The sequence below is a fragment of the Hyaena hyaena genome, unplaced genomic scaffold (genome assembly GCF_003009895.1).
Source record: "Hyaena hyaena isolate Hyena2069 unplaced genomic scaffold, ASM300989v1 scaffold_601, whole genome shotgun sequence".
Classification (NCBI taxonomy): Eukaryota; Metazoa; Chordata; class Mammalia; order Carnivora; family Hyaenidae; genus Hyaena; species Hyaena hyaena.
The window spans coordinates 160095-182684 of NW_024081232.1; the positions used below are offsets into that span (position 1 = coordinate 160095).

Below are 22590 nucleotides of genomic sequence, written 5' to 3' on the forward strand. Positions count from 1 at the left end.
AACTGAATTCGTAAATAGTTTCACATAATTATATAATTATATTTTTGAAACATCACAGAAACCCAAAATGTACCTATTTGTAATCATCAGAGTTTATACACTTGATCAGGACCTAGCTATGTTCAAGGCTCCATCGAGCCCAATATTCAGTCATCATGTGTATTCTCTGCCACACAGAAAACATATGCTCTTAGTAGCCACTGAAAGATGCTGTTTTGCGTGGAAGGAAATCAAGAATTAAATATCCTCCTCCACTAGGGGAAAACTCCTACAGAACAAAAGAAAATGACAGAAGCTTCTGGAAATGTTCAGTTGGATCAATGAAATAGCATGTTTAGTGAGGGGGGGCGGGCGGGAAGGGGAAGATTGGTCTCACTGTAGCAGCAAGGTAGCCCGAACCGCAGATCATGACATCTAAAAAGAGATCCTGTTCTTTCTGTGCACTGAGAGTTATTGAAAGGCACAAAGTTCACAAACAGATATATTTTCACACAAGGGAACAAAATGACATAAAGAAACTGACCTTGTTATCAGCTTAGCAATAGAGGTGAGAGAAAAGACATTTCAAGGAAAAACTTACTAGTATTAAAGTAACTGTACCCAGCTGAAGCCCTAAATAAAAAGTGTCATTTAACACTAACAGACAAGATATAGCTGGTAACTTACATATCAAAATTCTAGAAAAATCATGGTGAGCACAACTCACTTTGTGAAATGAGATTCCATAAGCCACGAGGAATCAATCTTCCTGCATCCCCCACAAAAGGAGAAACAAACATAAATCATAATAAATGATGACTTATTTCAGGTCTAACATCTAGTGACAATTTTTTTTAACTAAAATGTTTCAATGGGTCTTAACTTTCTCATCTTTAAAAATATCAACTCTTGGGGTGCCTGGCTGGCTCAGTTTTTTAAGCACCCAACTCTTGATTTCAGCCCAGGTTATGATCTCAAAATTTTGAGATGGAGCCCCATGTTGAGATCTGCACTGGGCATGGAGCCTGCTAAAGACTCCCTCTCTCCCTCTGCCCCTCCCCTGTGTGCACACATACACACACACTCTCTAAAGAAAAGAGGAGAGGAGAGGAGAGAAAGAAAAATATCAACTCTTCCATTGTATGTCCTTCAAAGACAAATGGTATTAAGAATTAACAGATATCTGGTAATATTTCAAGAGAAATCCATGAAATAAGAAACAACAAATTACAGTCTGAGCTGGGTCCTATTTTCAAAGATGGGCAAGTACAATAAGACAATCCATATTCTATAAACTACTTTTGTTACACATTAATGAGTAAGGCGGGGTTCTGTACAGGTCTCAGATTAATGAGACAAAGAATATCAGCTTCATAGCATTAAATTTATGTGAAAAAGGAGTGGATGTCAGTACAAGTGGCACCAGAAATCAATAGAGTTATCTTAGCATTAACTCAGCATGAAAAGGGAACTACTTCTGATTTCCTGGAATACAGCCCTCACAGGTTATTATTTCTGATTACCATGGCAGCACACAGTATCTTCCATACAACACTTTAGAAGAATGCTTGGTCACACCATGGTCTGCCTTATTAAATGATCTCCGTTGAAACCATTCATTTCCATTTCTCTTACATCTATCACATGTCAAATAAGAGTGATAAGACAGTCATTTGCCCTCAATTTTCTCAATAATATAAGGTTTTAGAGAAAGTATGTTAGAACTCTAAAATAATAGACTAGTATATTTTCTCAATTCCTCTGGTCATCCTTTATTTCCACCGGGGGAAATCGATTTCTGATACTATCTCCTCTAAAGTTTAGGGGGCTTAAGGCGTTGTTCTTTCACCCCCAAAAAATCTTCTCAAACATTGTTATTTTCTGAGTAAATATCTTTCAAAAGAAAAGTTCTACGAAGACTATAAAAAAACCTTCCCTGGAGTGCTTATAAAAGGTAACATAAACATGGGTATGAGTGGAAAAAGAAACAATGGTTTAAGAACTGCTTTAAAAAAATCAAATATAAGTGGTTTCTACCCTGCCTTTTCCACCTTTCTTCACACAAACACATAGCACAACATATTTCAACAACAGTTTTTTTAAAAGTAGCAATTACAAAGAAACAAAAAATAAAAGTCAATCAATCTTTGTTTTATGAAGAGAGAAAGTAGGCTATAGACATCAAGAGGCTATAGGAATACTCCTCCTCTTACTCAGTGGATTAAAAAAAGAAACAATGCTTCTAGACCAATAGGTGGCAAAATTCATGCTTTACATCCTGAACATATCCTGCTCAGGCTGGTATAACAAAATGAAGATGCTACAAGGCAAATCACACTCTAATCCTAGTTTCACTGCATTAAGACTTTGAAAATGGGCTACAGAGCTATTTCAATCGACAAATTATATGTGGAAAAGAAAACACGGGGTAATGGGGAGCAAAATCATCTCTCTAGAAACACTCCCTTGAAACTTATTTTAAAAAGACTCTTGAATGAATATTAAGATTGATATTTTAGGTAATTTATCTTAAGCAGATCACATATGAAACTGCATTAGAAGATACCCAGAAGCCGAAATTATATTTCAAAGAATGTATTTCGTATATGTAAGACCAAACCAGAGTCTGTAACAGTGTCTAAAAACAGATTTTATGGGGTTTTGAAAAGGAAGAATGGTTCATTTCTCCAGAGATGGATCATCCACATCATAATCATTCTCGTTTCACATCACCGATGGCTCCCCAAACATCAAAGAGAAATTCATCTGGGAACGCAAAGTCTCCAAGAGTTTCGTCAAGTGCCACAGCAAATTCATCTGGATTACCTTTGTCCTTTCCAGCTTCAAACATTGTGGTAGCTATCAAAAACAATTTTTAAAAATTAATGACACATGAGACAGCATCAGAGAATGGAGAAAAATGGCACCAGGAAAATTACTTTCTAAATGTAACAGGCATAGATATATTTCTAGTACAAGTTATAACATTAATATTCTATCATATCAGGGTAGCAAATAGATTTTTAAACAATCTGTCCACTGCACCCAGATTTGCAGCTGCCACCCCTGGCCTCCCCTCTGCCTTGGAGCCCATCAGTCAGGAACCACTGCTAATCCTAGGAGCATGACAAGAGCTCCTGAAAGAAAGCCCTGTGGCTAAGCTACCAGGAAACTCCAAGGACATCATCCCTCCCCCACCTCCCCAGAGCCACTAGCTCTCTCTGCCCCCTTGACCGGTACCCCTCTCCTAACTATAATGGAATCTAGTCCTCCCCGCCCCTCAAAAGGAAAAAGGCAACGGATAACAGTTTGCAATAGGAAAATCAAGCTAAGGAGAAGAGGAAGGTATCTGTCTACTGATGGAATCAAGATAACTTTTCTGAGACCCTTTCTTGTTTAAGATAGAAAGAGGAAGTGGTGCCTTTGTCTTGTTGTTCTAGTCAATTGCCTGGACGCCTCCAGGGGCGTCCCAGGGACCTGCCCAAACTGGCTGAGGGCCCGTGAGGCTCAGGTGTTTTTTTTCCCTCAGCCCCCTATAAATACAATGTGGATGCAGTTTGGGACTTGGGTGAAGAGCTTACGGGGTAAAAAGAAACACCGAAACTCATCTTCTCCTTTCCTCCCAGGTTAAGGTGGAACAAATCAACAGTTGAAGGATTTCTCTAAATGAGCCAAGAGGTCTGGTCTTTCAGCTAAAATCCTCTAGGGCTCTTAAAAGCATTTAGGAGCTGTGTCTTATCTTAAACAGTTATGTACTAACACAGGCTGAAGGGAAGAAGGAGATTTGGTCCCAAAAAGGGCACCACAATCAGACCAGAAATGGGATGTGGCTGGAGTGATTCCATGCAGGAAGGAGGCTTCCACATGGCCAAACAACATGGTGGGAGGTGGAGAGTCCAGGTGTGGAAAGGAGGGCATGGAGGATGGGCAGGAGGGAAGGGAGGGAGAAGACATGCAGCTACAATGATGAGAGATTGGTCACATACTTGGAGAATAACCACTTAAGTATATACATTAAAAATAGTGGGAACCAGGTTTGCCACTGCCAGAAAAAAGTTAAACAGGGAAAGGGAGAAAACTAGAATGAATCCTGTGGAACCAGATCAGTGGAGACATATTTCAAAGAGAGATTTAGACACCCAGATAGCAATAAGCACACAAAGCACCCAGATCTTGGCCCTTAAATATCTTTCTCCACTAAAAAGAATCAGAGTTCGCAGGAGAAATGGCTGATTCCAGGATTGGAGCGAATTAAAATATACCAAGAGTAGCTAATCTTCTGCCAGAAAGTAAGAAACTGTCAAAAACTGATGAGAATATGTGAAAAAGACACAGAAGTCAAAGGGACAGAGCCCTCATTGATCAAACCAGGGACAATTTAAGCAACAAATTAAGTAGTGATGGTAACAGATTATAATCCCCTTGAACAAAACATGAAACTATAAATCCACAATGAAATGACTGATTGATGAATAGATGGGAGGGAGGGAGGTAGGAACATGAGGAATAGGATATTTACACAGTTTCAAAATCTCTCTCCACTAAATACTTATTACAAAGAGAATAACTTTATGGTGGGGACAATTATCAAATACCACCTTAAGTCATCAATATGAGCCATATCAGAAATAGAACAAATCAAATCCTATGCCTCCTGATAAGATGTAATGAAAAAACTACAGCATCACATTTGATATTTCTGCCAGATGTATAACCTGAATGTAATTCGGGGGTGGGGGGGGCGATCAGACAAACCAGAATTGAGGAACGTTCTATAAAATAACTGGTTTGTACCCTCCAAAAGCATCAAGGTCATGAAAATCAAGAGTGGAAAATTGTTCCAAATTGATATAAAAGTAACACATGATTTTTAACATGTCTTTTTATAATGGATGTTAAAGTATTTAGTAAAACATGCGATATGGAGCCTGCTTCTGTGTCTCTGTCTCTCTCTGTCCCCTCCCCAGCTCATGCCTGTGTACTCTCTTTCAAAAATAAATTTAAAAAAATGTTTTTAATTTAATGTGTTGGCAACCCAATAAGGTTTTTATTATACCTTTCATACAAAGATGTAGACATTAAGGCTCAAAATTTAATAATTTGCCCAAGAACTAAAGAGTCAAACTAATGAAGTTAGGACTCATACTCCCTGTGAATTCACTATTTTTGTGCCTCTCAATGGACAGTCAACCAACATTTACCAAATATTTACTCTAGGAGAGGTACTGTAGTAGAAGCTAAGATTAAAAACATAAAGTATCTGCCTTCAAAGAACTCCTCGTCTGGTAGAAGTAACAAAAATACCAATTAGGCAGCTTCACTGGTGTGTTAGAAATACTATATACTATAAACCTTTTTTAAAAAAGAACAGTAATTTGCTATATGAATTTTCAAAGAAATTAAGAATGGAGCATGCACTAAAATATGTATGCAATTTTGTCAATGAATAAAATATAAACATAAATTTTGAACATCCTTACAGGAAAAGTAAACTAGTATAATTTTATCCTTTTGGATTAAAGATTATCTTCAAAAGAAAAGCAAAATGAAACTTTAGCAAAAATGAAGCACTTTTTATAAAGCTACATCACATTAACATGACAACTATTAAAATGCTTTTTGTCTGTAACATATCTGCAATATACTGGAGTAATATTTAAAACCCAAATACAATCTGGGGGGAAAGATTCCACTGAAAAAGTGGAATTGTTATACTACATATAGCAGCTAGGTGCTGCCCTCTAGTGGTCATTTTGAAAATATCTATATCCTTCCCAAAACTGAACTGAACATCATTTATTAACGACAAACTTATTTTGGTGATATAGGTCAATTTACATTTTCCACTAAATTCTTAAATACTGAAACAAAGCTTTTAAACACATTACTGCAGATGAAAAATCTTGGCGTCTAAATCCAAAACTGAATCTCAGCTCAACTTGTTAGCTGACTTTGGGTAAGTTACCAAACTTCTCTAAATCTGTTTTCAAATCCATAAAATGACATATAGCCGGATTAAATAAAGAGTAGTGGTTAGCCATTAAAACTTTAGCTGTATCTCCTTCCACAGAGGGTTTTTAGCATTTATTTTCCTTAAGACTTTTCATAAATAACCCATTTCAAGGAACTCAAGACAGGAGTTAAATATCAAAACACAACCAATGTTGAATATGTATTTTTTAATGAAAATTTATTTCCAAAATTTCATTAGCTTTATCTGAGAAGGATGACTTTCTGTAGTGTTATTTTGAATTCGCTGAATAAAATCATCTTAAGAAAGATGATATTATGTCTACTAAAACACCACTATTGTATATTTTTAAAAGCTAAAAAAGATTTTATGAGAAAAATTAGTTAGAAACTATGATTCAAATTTCCTTTCCACACATTCCTGGATCCCTAAATAAATTAGAAAGCCTAAAGTTCTGACATTGCTAGGGTGATTTCCAAACTCCTAAATAAGTATCATCAGAACCTATTATAGTTATATATATTTCCACAGTTACCTTAAATATTCATGAAGAAGCTTATATGATACAACATTTCATTAAGTTAGATCAATCTCATATAAGGCATTACAGGACTCAAAATCTTCCAGAATCCATTCTCCCCTGAGGATAATATTCCAAGGCAACACATATCTGCATTGGGTCAGTTGAAAAGTCCTAATTCGCAGATTAACTTTACAAGCAAATAAAGCACTGTCTCCTTTGGGGTTACTTCGTAAATTCATTTCAACTATTTTCTATTTTCAAGTGGTAAATACATCCCAATGCTTTTTGAGGACAGTGTTTCGGTTTTAGCCATTATACTGTCCAATGACTTTTTTCACTTTTTAATGTAAATTTATATTAACAACTCCAGAGTAACATGATGTCATTGCAATTTGAGTGAAGACTTAACATTTCTGAATGCTAAGAATATTGAGAATAATAGCAAGCAAACATATTCATTTGGTTGTTGAATCAGTGTCACAATTGTGATTTATATTTCATGCTAATCAGATCTGAATAATGACAGAAATTCCTAATTTAACAATGGTTTACATTCTTCAAATAATTACTTTCCTTAAACTTTACCTCCCTAGATGACTGATCACATTGCTAATCATGTATAATGATAATGACTTTCCATGTCATTGGAGGAATTTGTTACAGATGATTAATTAACTTTACAATGGGATTATGAGTTAATTTACAAGGACTTTGTGAGCAATGTTTAGTGCTCTGAATTTGTAAGAGTGAAAGAAATTGATTCTTAAAGAACTGCTTCTTAATTCATTTATAATTACTCCACTGCCCAATGTTCTTCCATGTATACTTGCATATATATAGATAATACAATGTATATATTTAACTATTCCCAACTTATATTTAAGTAATATAAGGTTTCATCCAAAAAATTTTTTAAAGTTTATTTAAGAGAGAGAGCATGAGTGGGGGAGGGACAAAGAGATGGAGAGAGAATCCCAAAAAGACTCTGGCTGTCAGCGCAGAGCCTGACATAGGGCTCCATTTCATGAACCACGGGATCATAACCTGAACTGAAACCAAGAGTGGGATGCTTAACCAAGTGAGACACCCAGGCACCCTTGGCCTAGTCCCAAAATTAAGTTCTAAAGGGAGTTTTAAATTCTCCCCTTTGAAAAATGTGGTTTTAAATTTGAGTTCATCAAGATCTAGAATTGATATGGTAGTTTCTTAACCTTATAATATTCAGTTATACTGTTTGAAAACTTCTCAGCTTCTCTTCTCAATAGATATACTATTTTTCCAACAATAACAGTACTGCCATTTCTAAATCCCCTTTATCTTCATTTGCATAATTTCCATAGACCTACCTCACTTACACAAATCTCTATGTTTTTCCATATGCAAAAGGCTGAGGAGAAAAATTTTAAGATACTGGCTTTCTATAGGATAATCTCACCTTTAACTTCTTGTCTGTGTGAAGCAAGTATCTATTACATGAAAATTTTATATTATGAATCAAGGAACTAGAAAAAGAGTTTTACTTTTCTTCAGTTACAGGCAGCATCTGTATGCCCAACATAGAAAATTTTAGAAATTCAGGCAGGCAGGAAAAAATAAGAATAGACTCCATAAGAAAAAGGAAGGTGAGTTAAAGTAGAAAAGGAAGCATGAGTTTCAAATACTCTACCTGAGCTAGAGTAAAACACTTTACAGTGTTTGGCAGCAGGTGAACATAACAGTCCAAGTCTTTCGCTTAAAAAATTTTATTAAGTAGCTGATCCAAACACACACACACACACACACACACACACACACACACACACACACACACGGATGCATATAGACACAAGCCACATCACTACAATGCACATTCACTTTTTTGTCACCCAGAATCCATCTGCCCTTCTCAAGGGCACATTTTCCTGGCTTCTACGTGGGAAAGGCCAGGACTTTCACCAACTAAGCCCTAGTATTACAGTGACTCAGCTCCAGAGAGAGAGCATTTGACCCAGATCTAACCATCCTGACCCCCACCCACCCACCCCTGTCGCCTCCAACACCTCAGTCAGCCAATCAGGCCAATCAGAGTCAATCCTCAGCTTTTTGTCTGCATGACTTAGAAAAGGCCCTCCCACTCTTTCCTATCATCCTTGACACTAAAATGTAGAGGATGAGGCCATGGCCATCATTTTGACTCCATGAAGGAGGGTCTGAAGCTGCCAGGGGCACCAGGGGGGCCTAAAATGCAGCCCAAATGAAAAGAAGGGAAATCGCATCCTGATGATAGCGATCATCCTGAGAACTCCAGATCTAGCCATTTTTGAAGCCAGGATCTACCTATAGACTTTTCAGTTATTAGAACCAAAACATGTCTCCTCTTTTATTCCTTAAGTCAGTTGGAATTCAATTGGTTATTATTGTTTTGTTATTTGCAATGGCTAGTCTTACTTGATAAATCAAGACCCTGACATCCTAATGATGACATAAGAAATACACAGAAATTGAACTGCTCAACTGCCCTTATCAGTCATACACCAGGTATGTCCTTTCTCTAGATATTTCTGATTCATTGTTCACAGAGTCTCAGTTATTGTATTAAGTGTGCACAACTTCAGTCTCCTAATACACAACTTAATTGATAAAGATCTATAGCAAATACATTTCATGTGTCCTGTAACAAAATCTTTTCATATATCTATTTTAAATCCGTAAGCAAGGCTATGAAAGAAGGCCGTTTTTACAGTTTATAATTTGTAGATTAAAAAGTGAAGTTTAGAAAAGTTGACTTGAGTCTTAAAACCTTAGTAAATGGTAAAGGCCAGGTCTTTTAATTATTTTTTTATTATATTTTCATTATGTTTTTCTTATCATTCCACAAATAGTTTTTATCACTGAGTACATATGCAACACATAAATATGCACTAAATTCCATCAAATTAAGAACTATAAGACTTTTTAAAATAGTATAATCTTACCTAAATCAATATCTCGAATTCCCATGTACAATTCAAGAAGATCATCAATCTTTCCAATTGCTTTTGATTTGGCTTCAGAAGGCTTTATCAAAGAAAAGAGAAAGAAGATATTATTTTTATATGAAATCTCTTGAATGTTAAGGATAAGGGAAAATCTGATGCGGAGTTCACGGTTATGTACATCAGCTCCTCTGAATGGAAATATATCTCCAATGTGCTCTGTAATGCAATACAAATCAATACAGGAAATACTTATTTTTAGTGTCAGCGTTAAGTGCCGTGGATTCAAAGGAGAAACAGAACAGTCTCCAAGTACCCAACAACCTAGAAAGGGAGACAACTGTGAAAATAAATAACGATGTAATAATAAGGAAAACTTTTAAAGGATATAAGAGGCATCACATACAAGGTAAACTTAAACTCTCTTAGGAGTTTCAGAAGACTTGAAAAAAGGTGACTCAAAAACTGTGTTTTCAGGGGCACCTGGGTGGCTCAACAGTTAAGCGTCTGACTTCGGCTCAGGTCATGATTTCATGGTTCGTGAGTTCAAGCCCCACGTTGGGGTCTGTGCTGACAACTCAGACCCTGGCATCTACTTCTGATTCTCTGTCTCCCACTCTCTCTGCCCCTCCCCTGCTCACAATCTGTCTCTCTCTCAAAAGAAAAAAAAGACTGTTTTCAAAGATAAACTGGTGGAAGACACGCAGGGACGTTACTGCAAATAGAAGTATTGCAATAGAGGCACCTGGCTGGCTCAGTTGGTGGAGCAAGTGACTCTTGATTTCAGGCATATGAGTTCAAGCTCCACATTGTACATAGAGATTACTCAAAAATAAAATCTTAAAAAAACACACACACAAAACTATTGCAATTGGGGCACCTAGATGGCTCTGTTGGTTAAGTGCCAGACTTCAGTTCAAGTCATGATCTCACGGTTGGTGGGTTCGAGCCCTGGGTCAGGCTCTGTATTGACAGCTCAGAGCCTGGAGCCTGCTTCAGACTGTGTGTCTCCCTCTCTCTCTGCCCCTCCCCTGCTCACGCTCTGTGTCGCTCTTTGTCTCTCTCAAAAGTAAACAATTTAAAAAAACACCAAAACCTATTGCAATAGACCTGCAAAAGTCTACGTGAAGTCACAGAGTCTGATAAAAAAAAAAAAAAAAAGAATATACTCAGCCAGGACTCGGTCTTAAGGGGTCCTGTATGCTGTGAAAAGGGCTTTGGTCTTCATCATGTAGATGAAGGGTCTCCAAACCTTTTAATGGCTCACCCCAAGGGTAAAATATTTGTGAACACATACTCTTATTATTTTTTATTTAATTTTACTGTACTGGTGAAATAACGTTCTGGACCCAAGATGGAGCCATGCTGTCCCAAGTGTCATTCTTGTCCTTGTAAATACTCTGCTTGACCAGAAACGCAGTATAATCCAGTCAGCCAACCCCCAAGCATCAAGCCAACCCTGGGACTCCTCACACCAAACAAGATTTACTATGTGGGCCCAGACAATCATATATTTTCTATTTTTCTCTTACTTGTTCTTTCATCTTTATCCTATAAATCTTGTCTTCTACCCGATTTTGCAATTCTCTGAAAGGGGACTGTCCACTTCATGAATAAGTTTTGTTTACTATCCCCTAAATTGTCTTTAGTTCTTAAAAATTTTATTTGTGACAACACTTTGTTTTTATTTTTTTTAAGTAAGTTCTACACCCAACATGGGGCTCGAACTCACAACCCTAAGATCGATAGCTCAAACTCATGGCCATGAGATCAACAGTCGCATGCTCCACTGACTGAGCCAGCCAGGTACTTCTTTAATCATTTTTTAACAGTATATATCTTTCATAAATTAAACACATGTGATACTGTATTATTATATATATTATAAAAATACATATAAATGTTATAAAAGGAGAAGATGATGAAACAATAGTTAATTTTTATATATTAATGGTACCAAAATATTTTTGTTCTTCCTAAAATCCTTATTAAAGGTTTCAGTGAAAAACACAATTGGATACATTTTATTATTCTTTGAAAATCTTGGTTTAATGTTGCAGAGTTTGTTTCTACATTGAGTTTATTTCAATACTTGGTTTAAATGGCTTTATAGCTAAAACAGAAATTACCCAAAGATGTAAAATAATCAACTACTGGTACAAATGCAGAATTCAAGATTAGATTGTAAGAAATTCATAATGTTTTTAATACAGTTATAAATATATGTTGCTTTGTATTCACCAAACTTATTAAAAATATGCATTTTATTACAAATACCATTTTATTTTTATTTCCTTGAGGATATTATTACAACTTTCTCATGTTTTTATTTATATGAACTAAGCCTTAAAAACAATAACAGGTACAATATACCACTCTTGACTTCTTTATGGTATATTTTGGATGTGCTGTGTAAATCAACAGACCATCCAAAGTAACGTCACTGTTCACCTTTGTATCCAGCCAGCCATACTGTTAAGTTTTCATAACAAGTATCAGTACTTCTCATATACAGTTTTCCCATTCTACCCCCTAAATAGCTCTTGATCTCATCACCTCTTACCCACTTACATTCTGATTGTCTGGGTTTAGCCCTCAATTTTTTCATATTTACAGAAGTTTCCTAATTTTTCTCCCTGCCTGCAATCTTCACCCTCTTAAACCACCTTGCTCAACAATTCATCCCTTAGAACCAAGGGATTTTTCTAAAATACAAAACTATATTGCTCTTCTCACAGTTCTTAAATGGCTTCCCCATTTCCAAAGACCTTTCACATCCCGACCCAGGCCTCCTCACCCCCAACCAGGTCGTTCCAGCACCCCACATTCCAATCCCATGGAGGTTTACAACGTCCCCGAGCCCATCAGTTTTTCAGGCCTAGAACACTCTTCTCCCCATCTTTAACCAATTCAACCATTTCTTTAGGATAGAAATTCCTTCCCACCTCTCCCTCTCTCCCCATCCCGGAGAGAAGCTCAGCATCTCTCCTCTGACATTAACCTTATTCCCTGGTTTTTAATAGCTTCTTTCAACCCCTCTCTCTTTAAAGGAAAGACAGGTTTTTATTCATCTTTGTATCACCAGCACCTGGACTGGGCCTGTTTTAAGAAATACATACCGAATAATTTATGAGGTGGAGTATCTTCCATACTTTTCAGAATCTGTGCCAGGTTGTAAGGAGGTGATTTGTTTTTAGATCTAAAAATCCTTTAGATTATAAGTCCTTTGCACCAAATTTAATATTAGCACCAAACTAGCCTTTTCCTTTGAATTGAGCTATTTTCAATTACCCTATTTAAGGAAATAGGCTATGCAAACAGGAATGGAATTTTAACTTTTTTTTAACGTTTATTTATTTTTGAGAGACAGAGAGAGACCGAGTATAAGCAGGGGAGGGACAGAAAGAGGGAGACATAGAATCCTAAGCAGGTTCCAGGCTCTGAGCTGTCAGCACAGAGCCTGATGTAGGGCTCAAACTCATGAACTGTGAGATCATGACCCAAGCCAATGTCAGATGCTTAACAGACTGAGCCACCCAGGTGTCCCTAGGAATGGAGTTTTAGATGTTTATCGTCAAATGAATCTTTCCTACCTCCCCAGACAGATCTTCAGCTGCTCTTTTTCATGCCAGCATCTTATAAATAGCAGGTGCCCAACAAATACTAATTATGTTAACGAATCAAAGATGACCCTGCTCCTGAAGTGACATGGAGTCTTCTGCCTGCCTCTGCCCCCTTTGCAAGTAGTCTTAGGACCTGTCCTTTGCTCCTCAAGCCTGGACTAGAAAACAGTGGGCATTCTTCTGGCTGTCATGCCAGCTCCCTCGGTCTTCCACTCTCTCCCAGATTCATTTCTTCTACTCAGGTTTGTTCATTCATATGATAAACATTTACTGGCCTGCAGCAATGTGTCCAAGAGTATGCTGGATACTGGGAGCACCTGAATGGCTCGGTTGGTTTAGCATCTGACTTAGGCTCAGGCCATGATCTCAAGGTCTAGGAGTCTGAGCCCAGTTCGGGTAAGCTCAAGCCCCAACTTCAGGTGGCGCCCCCCCCCCCGACTTATCTCTCTCTCTCTCTCTCGCCACGCCCCTCTCTGCCTCTGGCTCACTTGCACTCTTCCCCCCGCCCCCAAAAAATGTGCAGGACACTGGAAAGGCAATAAGTCAGAATTACCAGAAGTCACTGCCCTGAGTTTTTCACATACCTCATCAGATCTCATTTGTAAACTGCTTTTGGCTCTCCCCGTCCTCTTCCTGGCCCCTTGCCTCCACATCAATCCTTTCATTCACTATACAAGACTAAGGTACCTGACTGAGAAGCCTCCTCTGGATTCCCCCAAACTGACAACATTGTAGGTTATTCAAACATTCGAAAGCACAACCTTGGCCTCATGATTCCTGGAGTATCTGCTCCTCTGCTCCAACAAACCATCTCTATGATGGATCCTGGACATCGTCACCCAACAAACTCTGGGATCCCACTCTGTGAAAACCTGCTCTTCAAGCACACGGAGAATCCTGGGCCGATATGAACTAGCCAGCTCTGGTGCCTGTGCCCTGCCTGCAGGAGCCCCCTCCCCTCAGACACGCCTGACCTCTGCTTGGCCTACAGGGGGACATCGTCACCACTGTCTTCCCTGGGTGAGCAGACCACCACGTGCCACCCAGAATCCTTATTACCCCTGCCACCCTTAACCCCTGCTGTTCTCTCCTTTCACCCTCCGTCCCTCCACTGTTCTCTCTCCTTTTGGTGTTTTTCACTTAAAAACTGACCAAGCCAATCAGCAAAAGCCTACTCTTCTCAAGTTTAAATAACTGTTGATTAATTCAGCAAAGATTTGAGCTCCTTTGATGTGTCCGGTACTCTTCTAGGTGCTGTGGTTACAACAAGGACACGACATGTGAGCAAAGGAACTAAACAGATAAGAAACAAAGATATGATGTTTCCTATTGTGCTTAGTGCTTTAAAGAAAATTAAGGGCAAGGAAGAGTGGGCAGGGGAGGGGGTATCAGGAATTGCTACTTATGCAAGATACTCAAAGAAGGCCTTTTAGATAAGGTGATATGTGAAGAGAAAACTGAAGAAGTCAAGGGAGTGAGCCATGCCCGTAAGTGGACAGGCAGAGGTAACAACAGTACAGAGACATTGAGGTGGGATGCATCTGGAATATTTGGGGACAGCAAGGAGACCCATGTGGCTGAAGCAGCAAGAGCTAGGGAGTGGTAGGAAATGAGATCAGGGAAGAAATGTAGAACCAGATCATGCTGGTCACTCCAAGGACTTCAGCTTTTATTCTGAGTGCAATGGGAACACACTGGAGAGATTGGAACACAAAAGTACCCACTTGTATTTTTAATTCTGGCTGCTATGCTGAGCACAGAGGGAAAGAGGGCAAGGGTAAACACAGGAAGACTGAGTACAAGCTGACTACGATAGTCAAGACAGGATGTAAGTGCCTTGGGCCAGAGTGAGGAGGCAGAGGTGGTGAGAAGTTGCTGGATTACGGTCTATTGTGGAGGTAGACACACCAGGGTTTGCTGATGTAAGGGACACTGGACATGAAAGATAAAAGTCAAAGATGACTAGGAAATGTTTTATCTGAGGAGACTGGAGTTCACAATTATAATCTTTAATTATTAAAATGGTAAGTATGCCTGCTACTACCAGTGGTTCTTAGACTTTCTCTTGGCTCTCAGAGAACTTTGGTTAAGTGTTTGAGCAAGTCCAGATGTCTACAGACTCTAGCAAATGTTCTCTGCAGAACCTGAAGAGGGCCATAGGTCACAATTTCTTCTCTCGTACTTACTTCCTATGTTTCCTTCTTAAATGCTTTCAGTAATTTTCATATTATTAAAGTAGGCAATGAATTAAAGTCCTTGCTTTAGCATATACAGTATTTTGTTTAACGTTGCTGCTTTACCTTTTTTCCAGCTGTAATAAACATGAATATCCACACATTTCCCAGCAGAATGGAAGTTAAATAAACATAACCTACCATTTCTTCCACAGTGGCAGGACCCTTTGATCTCAGGCGAAGTGTCTCTCTTCCAGTGCTAATTTTTCCTGCTGATGACTTTCCAGCTTTGGACCTTGGCTCTATTTCTATAAACATACAATAGATAGAGAAAAGTGTGTATATTCAGAAAGAATTTCAACATATTTCTATAAAAGTGAATGTATTTTCCATCATAAAACTATATACACAATTAGACACCTGATAGAAGACATGTCTTATTATAGAATTTCCTAAACAAAATAAATTTGCCTGCCATTGTTATTCTTATATTCTATATACAGTACGGCTACAAAAAGAAAAGGGAAGGGGCGCCTGGGTGGCTTAGTCGGTTAAGCGTCCGACTTTCACTTGGGTCATGATCTCGCGGTTTGTGGGTTCGAGCCCCGCGTCGGGCTCTGTGCTGACTGCCAGATCGGAGCCTGGAGCCTGTTTCAGTCTGTGACTTCCTCTCTCTCTGACCCTCCCCTGCTCACGCTGTCTCTCTCTCTCTCTCTCTTAGAAATAAATAAAAACATTAAAAAAAAAAAAAAGGGAAATATTTTAAATATAGTTGGAAATCACTACAAGTTATAAGGAACAAAAAATAAAACAGTTGGCTTTATTATAATAAAGGGGCATAAGTAGCAGAAGAGCTCGGGCAGAAGCTCAGCTGGACTTCATTAAGGTCATGAAGGAAGAGTCATATCTGGATAGAAGAGAGGGGTGAAGGTGCTACTATTGGAGTATCTACCATCTGCTTGATGCTCTATATGCAAAATCTCATTTAATACTCATACCAGCCCATGACGTAAGTTATAGCCCTCACTTTACAGAAAAGGAAATTGGACTCAGTAAGGAACAGAGCTGGGACTCAAATCCAGGTCTTGTGACCCCAAGTCTGTATGCTTCCCTCAATGACACTCCAACACTGAACCTCTTGCAAACACAAGGGATATATTCAGAGGTGTCGACCTGAGAGAAGCAGGATTCTAAAGAGGCTAGGAACAAGTTTCAAGGAAGGAATTCCCCTCAGAAGGTAGGCAAAAGAACAGAGAACAGGGGTGCCTGGGTGGCTTAGTCGGTTAAGCATCCGACTTTCGCTTGGGTCATGATCTCGCGGTTCGTGGGTTCGAGCCCCGCGTCGGGCTCTGTGCTGACTGCCAGCTCAGAGCCTGGAGCCTGTTTCAGTCTGTGACTCCATCTCTCTCTGACCCTCCCCTGCTCACACTGTCTCTCTCTCTCTCCTAGAAATAAATAAAACATTAAAAAAAAAAAAAAGAACAGAGAACAAAAATCCATGGAAAGCCACTGCTGTCCTTATGCTTGTTGGGTTTTGTTTGTTTGCTTTTCCTGTACACCAAGAGTCACCCAATACCAAGTAGTGACATAAATGAGTGAAACGGTAGGGTGGAGACTGAGGATAACTCCAAAGTATGTGCCCTATCTAGGCCAATAACTTATTGCCCTGGGGAAATGTAGGCCCTGAAGAGTTGAATCCACTTGTTTGCAAAGAAACTGGATCCTCAGTTCTCTATGAATCTCCTGATTTTTAAGTTTTGCCAATTAAGTCAAACCTTTAAAAAGAATGTATTAGCAAAAATAAAAGATCTGTGGATCCAGTTCTAGTCACAGGCTACCAAATTATAACTTAGCAAATATCCCCGAGTACCCTTGACTGTGAGGACTCTGTAGCAGCAGTTTGGAACAAAGTACAGAGGTGGGGGCAGGGAGATGCCCTACCACCAACTGGAGATAACTGAGCTCCAATGAGGAGCCACAGGACAGGCTGGTACATGCAAGTAGGTAGTGACAGATGTACAAAGTTCTCAGGATGGACATAAAGTGCCTGCAAATATGCATTCTTACTGACATAGAATCCCATCTTCAGCAAGTACCGTTTTGCTATTGGGAATCTAGTCCAAAGAAATTAAGGATTTTACATATTAATTTTAACCTACAGTTGGGGACAGAATTACCAAAACATAAAACAAGTTTTCCTCTGGGGCACCTGGGTGGCTCAGTGGTTAAGCGTCCGACTTTGGCTCAGGTTATAATCTCACAGTTCATGAGTTTAAACCCTGCGTCGAGCTCTGGAGACTGCTTTGAATTCTGGGTCTCACTCTCTCCAAAATAAACAAACATTTAAAAAAAAAGTGTTCTCCTTGGAGAACTAAATTATCTAAAATTATCACACAATAAAGAGACCAGTTCTAAGCTGATGACACTAATACTAATCATGGTGATCAGACAGATTCTCCAGAAACCAGACCTTTATCAGCAAGTCTACTGCATTTGCCTCGCCAGTCATACTGTGCCCTGAGGGAAGAATGAATCAATGGAAGATGTTCAGCACAGAATTTCCGGAAGCATGCCCAAAGAAAAAGATGAGGTCTGTCATCAGCACTGCCCAGCAATGTACTCCCACCTCAGAGTCACATACAGACCTAAAGCAAAGACAGTCTCAGCTTAATGATATTAACCTTCAAGATAAACAACCTTACACCAACCACACCCTGCGCGTGCACGCACACACACACACACACACACACACACACACACCACTACTGTGATTTCACAAAGCAACCTACTCAGTATAACCTGTCTTCCAATAAAAATTTCCTACAGAGTGGAGAATGAACTGCTCAGCTAACATAGGTGTTTTGGTGTACCACTACGCACACATTTCTAACTATAAAATACTACACTAGCATTCTGACTTAACAAGTCTCTTGGAAGTTTAGTGAGCATGATATAACCCTGGAAAATTGAATGACTCTAATGACAGTGAAAATAAAAGGTTTCTGAGGTTTTCAAAGCTAAGGACCCAGTCTCTAGAATATGGGAGCTTTATCAAGAGACTGTCATCCAGGCTGGAGATGTCAGCCAGCTTCCCTAGGTAAAGTCTCTATCTTACCTTATTCTAACAACACCAATACCTAAAAGGGAAAATGCATGTAGAATGGAAGGGTTTTTTTTTTTTTTTAAGAAGTTTTTTTAAGGTTTATTTTGAAAGAGAGAAAAAGATAGAGAGTGAGCTGGGGGGGCGGGGGGGGGCAGACAGAAAGAATCCCAAGCATGCTCTGTGCTGACAGCACAGAGCCCAACTCGAAGCTTGATCCCACAAACCATGATATCATGACCTGAGATGAAATCAAGAGTCGGGTGATTAACCAACTGAGCCACCCAGTCGCCCCTGGAAGGTTTGTTATTTTTTTAAGGAACTTTTATTTTTTAAAGAAGTTTTAGGTTCACAACAAAACTGAGAAGTCAAATTTCCCATATACCTCCTGCCCCCACATATGTACAGCCTTCTCCTTTATCATCATTCATTACCACAGTGGTAAATTTGTTACAATCAACAGACCTACACGGACACATTATTGCTTGAAGTCTGTGTTTACGTTAGCGTTCACTCTTCATGTTGTACTTTCTATGGATTTGTAAAATTTATTCACCATCACAGTAGCATACAGCATTTTTTAATGTTCATTTATTTTTGGCAGAGAGAGTACAAGCAGGGAAGGGGTAGAAAGAGACAGGAACAGAGGACCCAAAATGGGCTCTGTGCTGACAGTAGCAAGCCTGATGTGGGGCTCGAACTCACAAACTACGAGATCACAACCTAAGCTGAAGTCAGACACTCAGCTGACTGAGCCACCCAGGTGCTCCAGTAGCATACAATCATTGTCCTAAGAATCCTTTGTGCTCTGCCAACTCACCCCAGATATTTTTGAAGTTATTATTTGTCAAGCCATCTTTCTCCATGAGGATAGTTATCTCAAAACCAACCACTAGGTGGCACCAAATATTAAATTTTAAGTTCTGGCTTGGATCAACCTCCAGAAAGACAGCTTTTACAGCAAAGGAAGGAGAAGCCATGTTTCTCTATGATCCTATGATTCAGGGATGTAAATCACCAGTTTAAACATGAAAACAGGCAGGATGATCCAGTTTACCCGCAGGGGGAATAAAAAAACAAGTTCTGTCTGTCTGTGCTGAATGTTTTGAAGACTGTGAATGTTTTTCATCTGGCCTACTTTTGGCTGCTGGCCTAAGCATGTCTAACCAATGAGGCCAAGCCCTAAGTCAGTCACTTCACTTCCCGTGAACAAGTATACACGAGGCCTCTCTTGAGGCTGAGTGAAGAGAGAGACACAGTTGGTGCAGTAGACACTAGTAACCAGCCTGCAGCTAGCTGGATTCACTAGATGCAGGGCTCCTCAAGTGTGAACCTCACTCCCGTGAAGCATACAGACTACCCACCTGCTGCAGATGACTTAGAGCACAGGACACACACAGCTGTGGTTACACAGCTGCTCCCATAGTTGAGGTGGAGGTCACCAAGAAGCAGTAACATTTGTTCCCAAGCCCGTTTTGTGACATTTGTATCTGTTACTCTAATTATGTAATTTAATTTAAAAAGTACATGCACTGCTGAAGTAAGTGTGAACCAAGAAGTTATTATTGCTATGAAAAGTAGGTTAACAGCTTTGGAAAGATTCCATGAGGGTAGATCAAAGAAAAAATTAGGTATGAGCAAGACAACACTAGGAGATTAGGAAAAATATCTTTCAACGTTCAGCATTTCACAGATCTAGTTTTTAAAAATGAAACAGAACCCATAGATATGCATTAAGATTGTAATTATAGAAGACTCCACACAACTCCGATTTTTGTCCTCTACTCAAAGGAATTTTTACATCAAAAAAATAGTAAAAGAATGTATAGGTTTTAAAATAAAATATTTATACACACTAGTATCATTCTTTATGATACCCCATTTTAATGGGCATTTTCAATAAACAGCTCACCCTCCAGTCTCTGCTGTACCATGAAGTGGAGGAAGGGGGAAGCAGAGAAGACAAAGATGTCTGTCTCTACTCCCACCCTGACCTCTTGAAAAATCAGAGGCTGACAGAAACTAACACCCTGTTTTCAGGAGCAGCACATACAACATGGCTTTGATTCCCACCTGACAGAGTGTCAGAATGGGCACTCTCCTCACTTCTGCAGAACAAGTCCTGGTCTGGCCCCACAAAGGCCCTACTTGGCCTACAATACGGACCATCACTTTCATAAGGAGGGCCGGTGCCAGCATGTCAACAGGAGCTACATCTAACACTTATTCAGTGAACAAGACAGAGTTCAGAATCAGAAAACCTGAGTTCAAACCCCAGCTCTTCTGTTCACAGACTGTGTGAACTTGAGGTATAAGTCCTCATCCATAAAAGACCACCACCTAAATATGGTGTTGTTTTAAGTACACAGCTAATATATAATATTTGGTCAGCCCAGTGGCCTGGCTTGTATCATAGAAGGTTTCTGCTGGTACATTTCAACCTGGGGAGAAGAAATCTCTTTCCAGAACTCCTTCCCGGTCAGAAACACTTGCATTGGTTTTCTGACACTGTTCAGAGAATTGTTACTTCAGATACAGGTCTCTTTTTTATTCTACTTAATCTTTTCCATAAAACTATGATTTTCCCCCTTCAATTTACAGGAGCATGGAAATAACACATGACCTTCCCATTGTTCTACTCAGATTCTCCAAAGTGGCTGAATTCAAACCCAGTCCCTCATAGAGGCACTCAGAAGTGGAGTCCCTCCAGTATCCATTCCATCGGTTACCTTCTCAGTACCCAGTGATCATTTGAGGGGCACTGTGGTTCAGGGGAAGCTGACTGCTCTCAGATTCAGGGATGGGCCAATCTATCAGATTCCCTTCATCACAAGTGACTATTTCAGAGATGGTCATGTGACTAAAGTCAGTTAAGGCAGAACAAATCTAAAGACTTTTGCTAGAAATTCTGAGACAAGGACACTCTCCTTTTCTGTTCTGCATGAATAAGGAAGCACAGAGTCCCAATGGTTGCTGACCTTCATCTTGGGACAGAATGTGGAACGAACTTTAACACAATATAGGAATAATGAAGCTGATGCCTCGGGCAGCAGAGAAGAAAGAGCAAGAAACTGGGTCCTGATCACATTGTACAGCCCCTACACAGAGCTTTGCTAATGCCAGCGCCACTCATGGACAGTTGATTTATAAGATGCCCTTTTCTGCACGAGCCAGTCTGGTAAGGTTTTCCACTGTTTCCAACTGAGAGACATTTCACAATGCAGACTTTTGTCTAAGCAGTGAAGTAATTTCTAAAAAGGCCTTCCAATGCTCATACCCAAACGGACCTGTCTATAAACAGCTCAAGTGCTCCCTAGCCTACTCCCACCCCTAACGCTCACATGCATGCAGACATACTTCTCAGAACAGCTGACATAAAATCTAGCTCGTGTCCCAAAATATAAAAGTTTAACTGTACATTCCCTTTTCCCACTGCCCTTCCTCTCACCAACATTTCTCAGACTCCTTTAGAACAGCCATGAGTTTTTGTTTTGTGTTTTAAATTCAGCTGGTAGGGTGCTGGGGCACATAAAAATAAAAGACAAGTTCGGGCACCTGGATGGCTCAGTTGGGAGCATCAACTCTTGATTTCAGCTCAGTTCATGATCCCAGGGTCATGGGATCAAGCCCTACATCAGGCTCTGCACAGAGCATGGAGCCTCCTTGGGATTCTCACTCTCACCCTCTGCGCCTCTTCCCCAGCTTGTGCTCACTCTCTAATAAACAAAAAGTTTAAAAACTACAAGTGGATGCCACATGCACAAGGCATCATTGTCTGTTGGATCAAAATAGCTGCCAACACCTGAACATTACACATACACACACACACACACGCACACACACACACACACACACACACACGCTCTTAACTGTTCCTTTGATGAGACTGTACAGTGCATGATAAGTGTGGAAAATGGAGTAATTGTAACCCAAATCTTATTCTTTAGTTAAGATGTCATTTGAGGGCACCTGGATGGTTCTGTCGTTAAGCACCTGACTTTGGCTCAGGTCATGATCTCATAATTTGCGAGTTTGAGACCTGCTCAAGCCCCAGGTGAGCCCTGCTTTTCTCTCTCTCTTTCTCTCTCTCTCTCTCTCTCTCTGCCTCTCACTCACTTGTACCCTCTTTCTCTCAAAATAAAAAGACGTCATTTGAGAAAAACTCAGCCCTATTTTTAGAACTCCTTGAAATTATAGGCAAAAGTTACTATACTCCTTGGTGAAGAAGGTTTGTAGCTTTTATACAGAGGGGACTGTGTTACAAAA

At 39.5% G+C, this 22590-nt stretch overlaps 1 protein-coding gene across 1 annotated transcript in view; it reads right to left on the reverse strand.

Annotated features, from left to right (window-relative positions):
• Positions 1–2621: 2621 nt before the first annotated feature.
• GIPC2 (GIPC PDZ domain containing family member 2) overlaps positions 2622–22590 on the reverse strand; it is a 72983-nt gene continuing 53014 nt past the window's right edge. The window contains exons 4-6 of the mRNA XM_039257072.1: positions 15426–15532; positions 9428–9509; positions 2622–2838 (exon numbers count right to left, since the gene is read on the reverse strand). Of these exons, the coding sequence (XP_039113003.1) occupies positions 2693–2838; positions 9428–9509; positions 15426–15532 (335 nt within the window). The 3' untranslated portion in view covers positions 2622–2692. The remainder of the gene's footprint in view (positions 2839–9427; positions 9510–15425; positions 15533–22590) is intronic.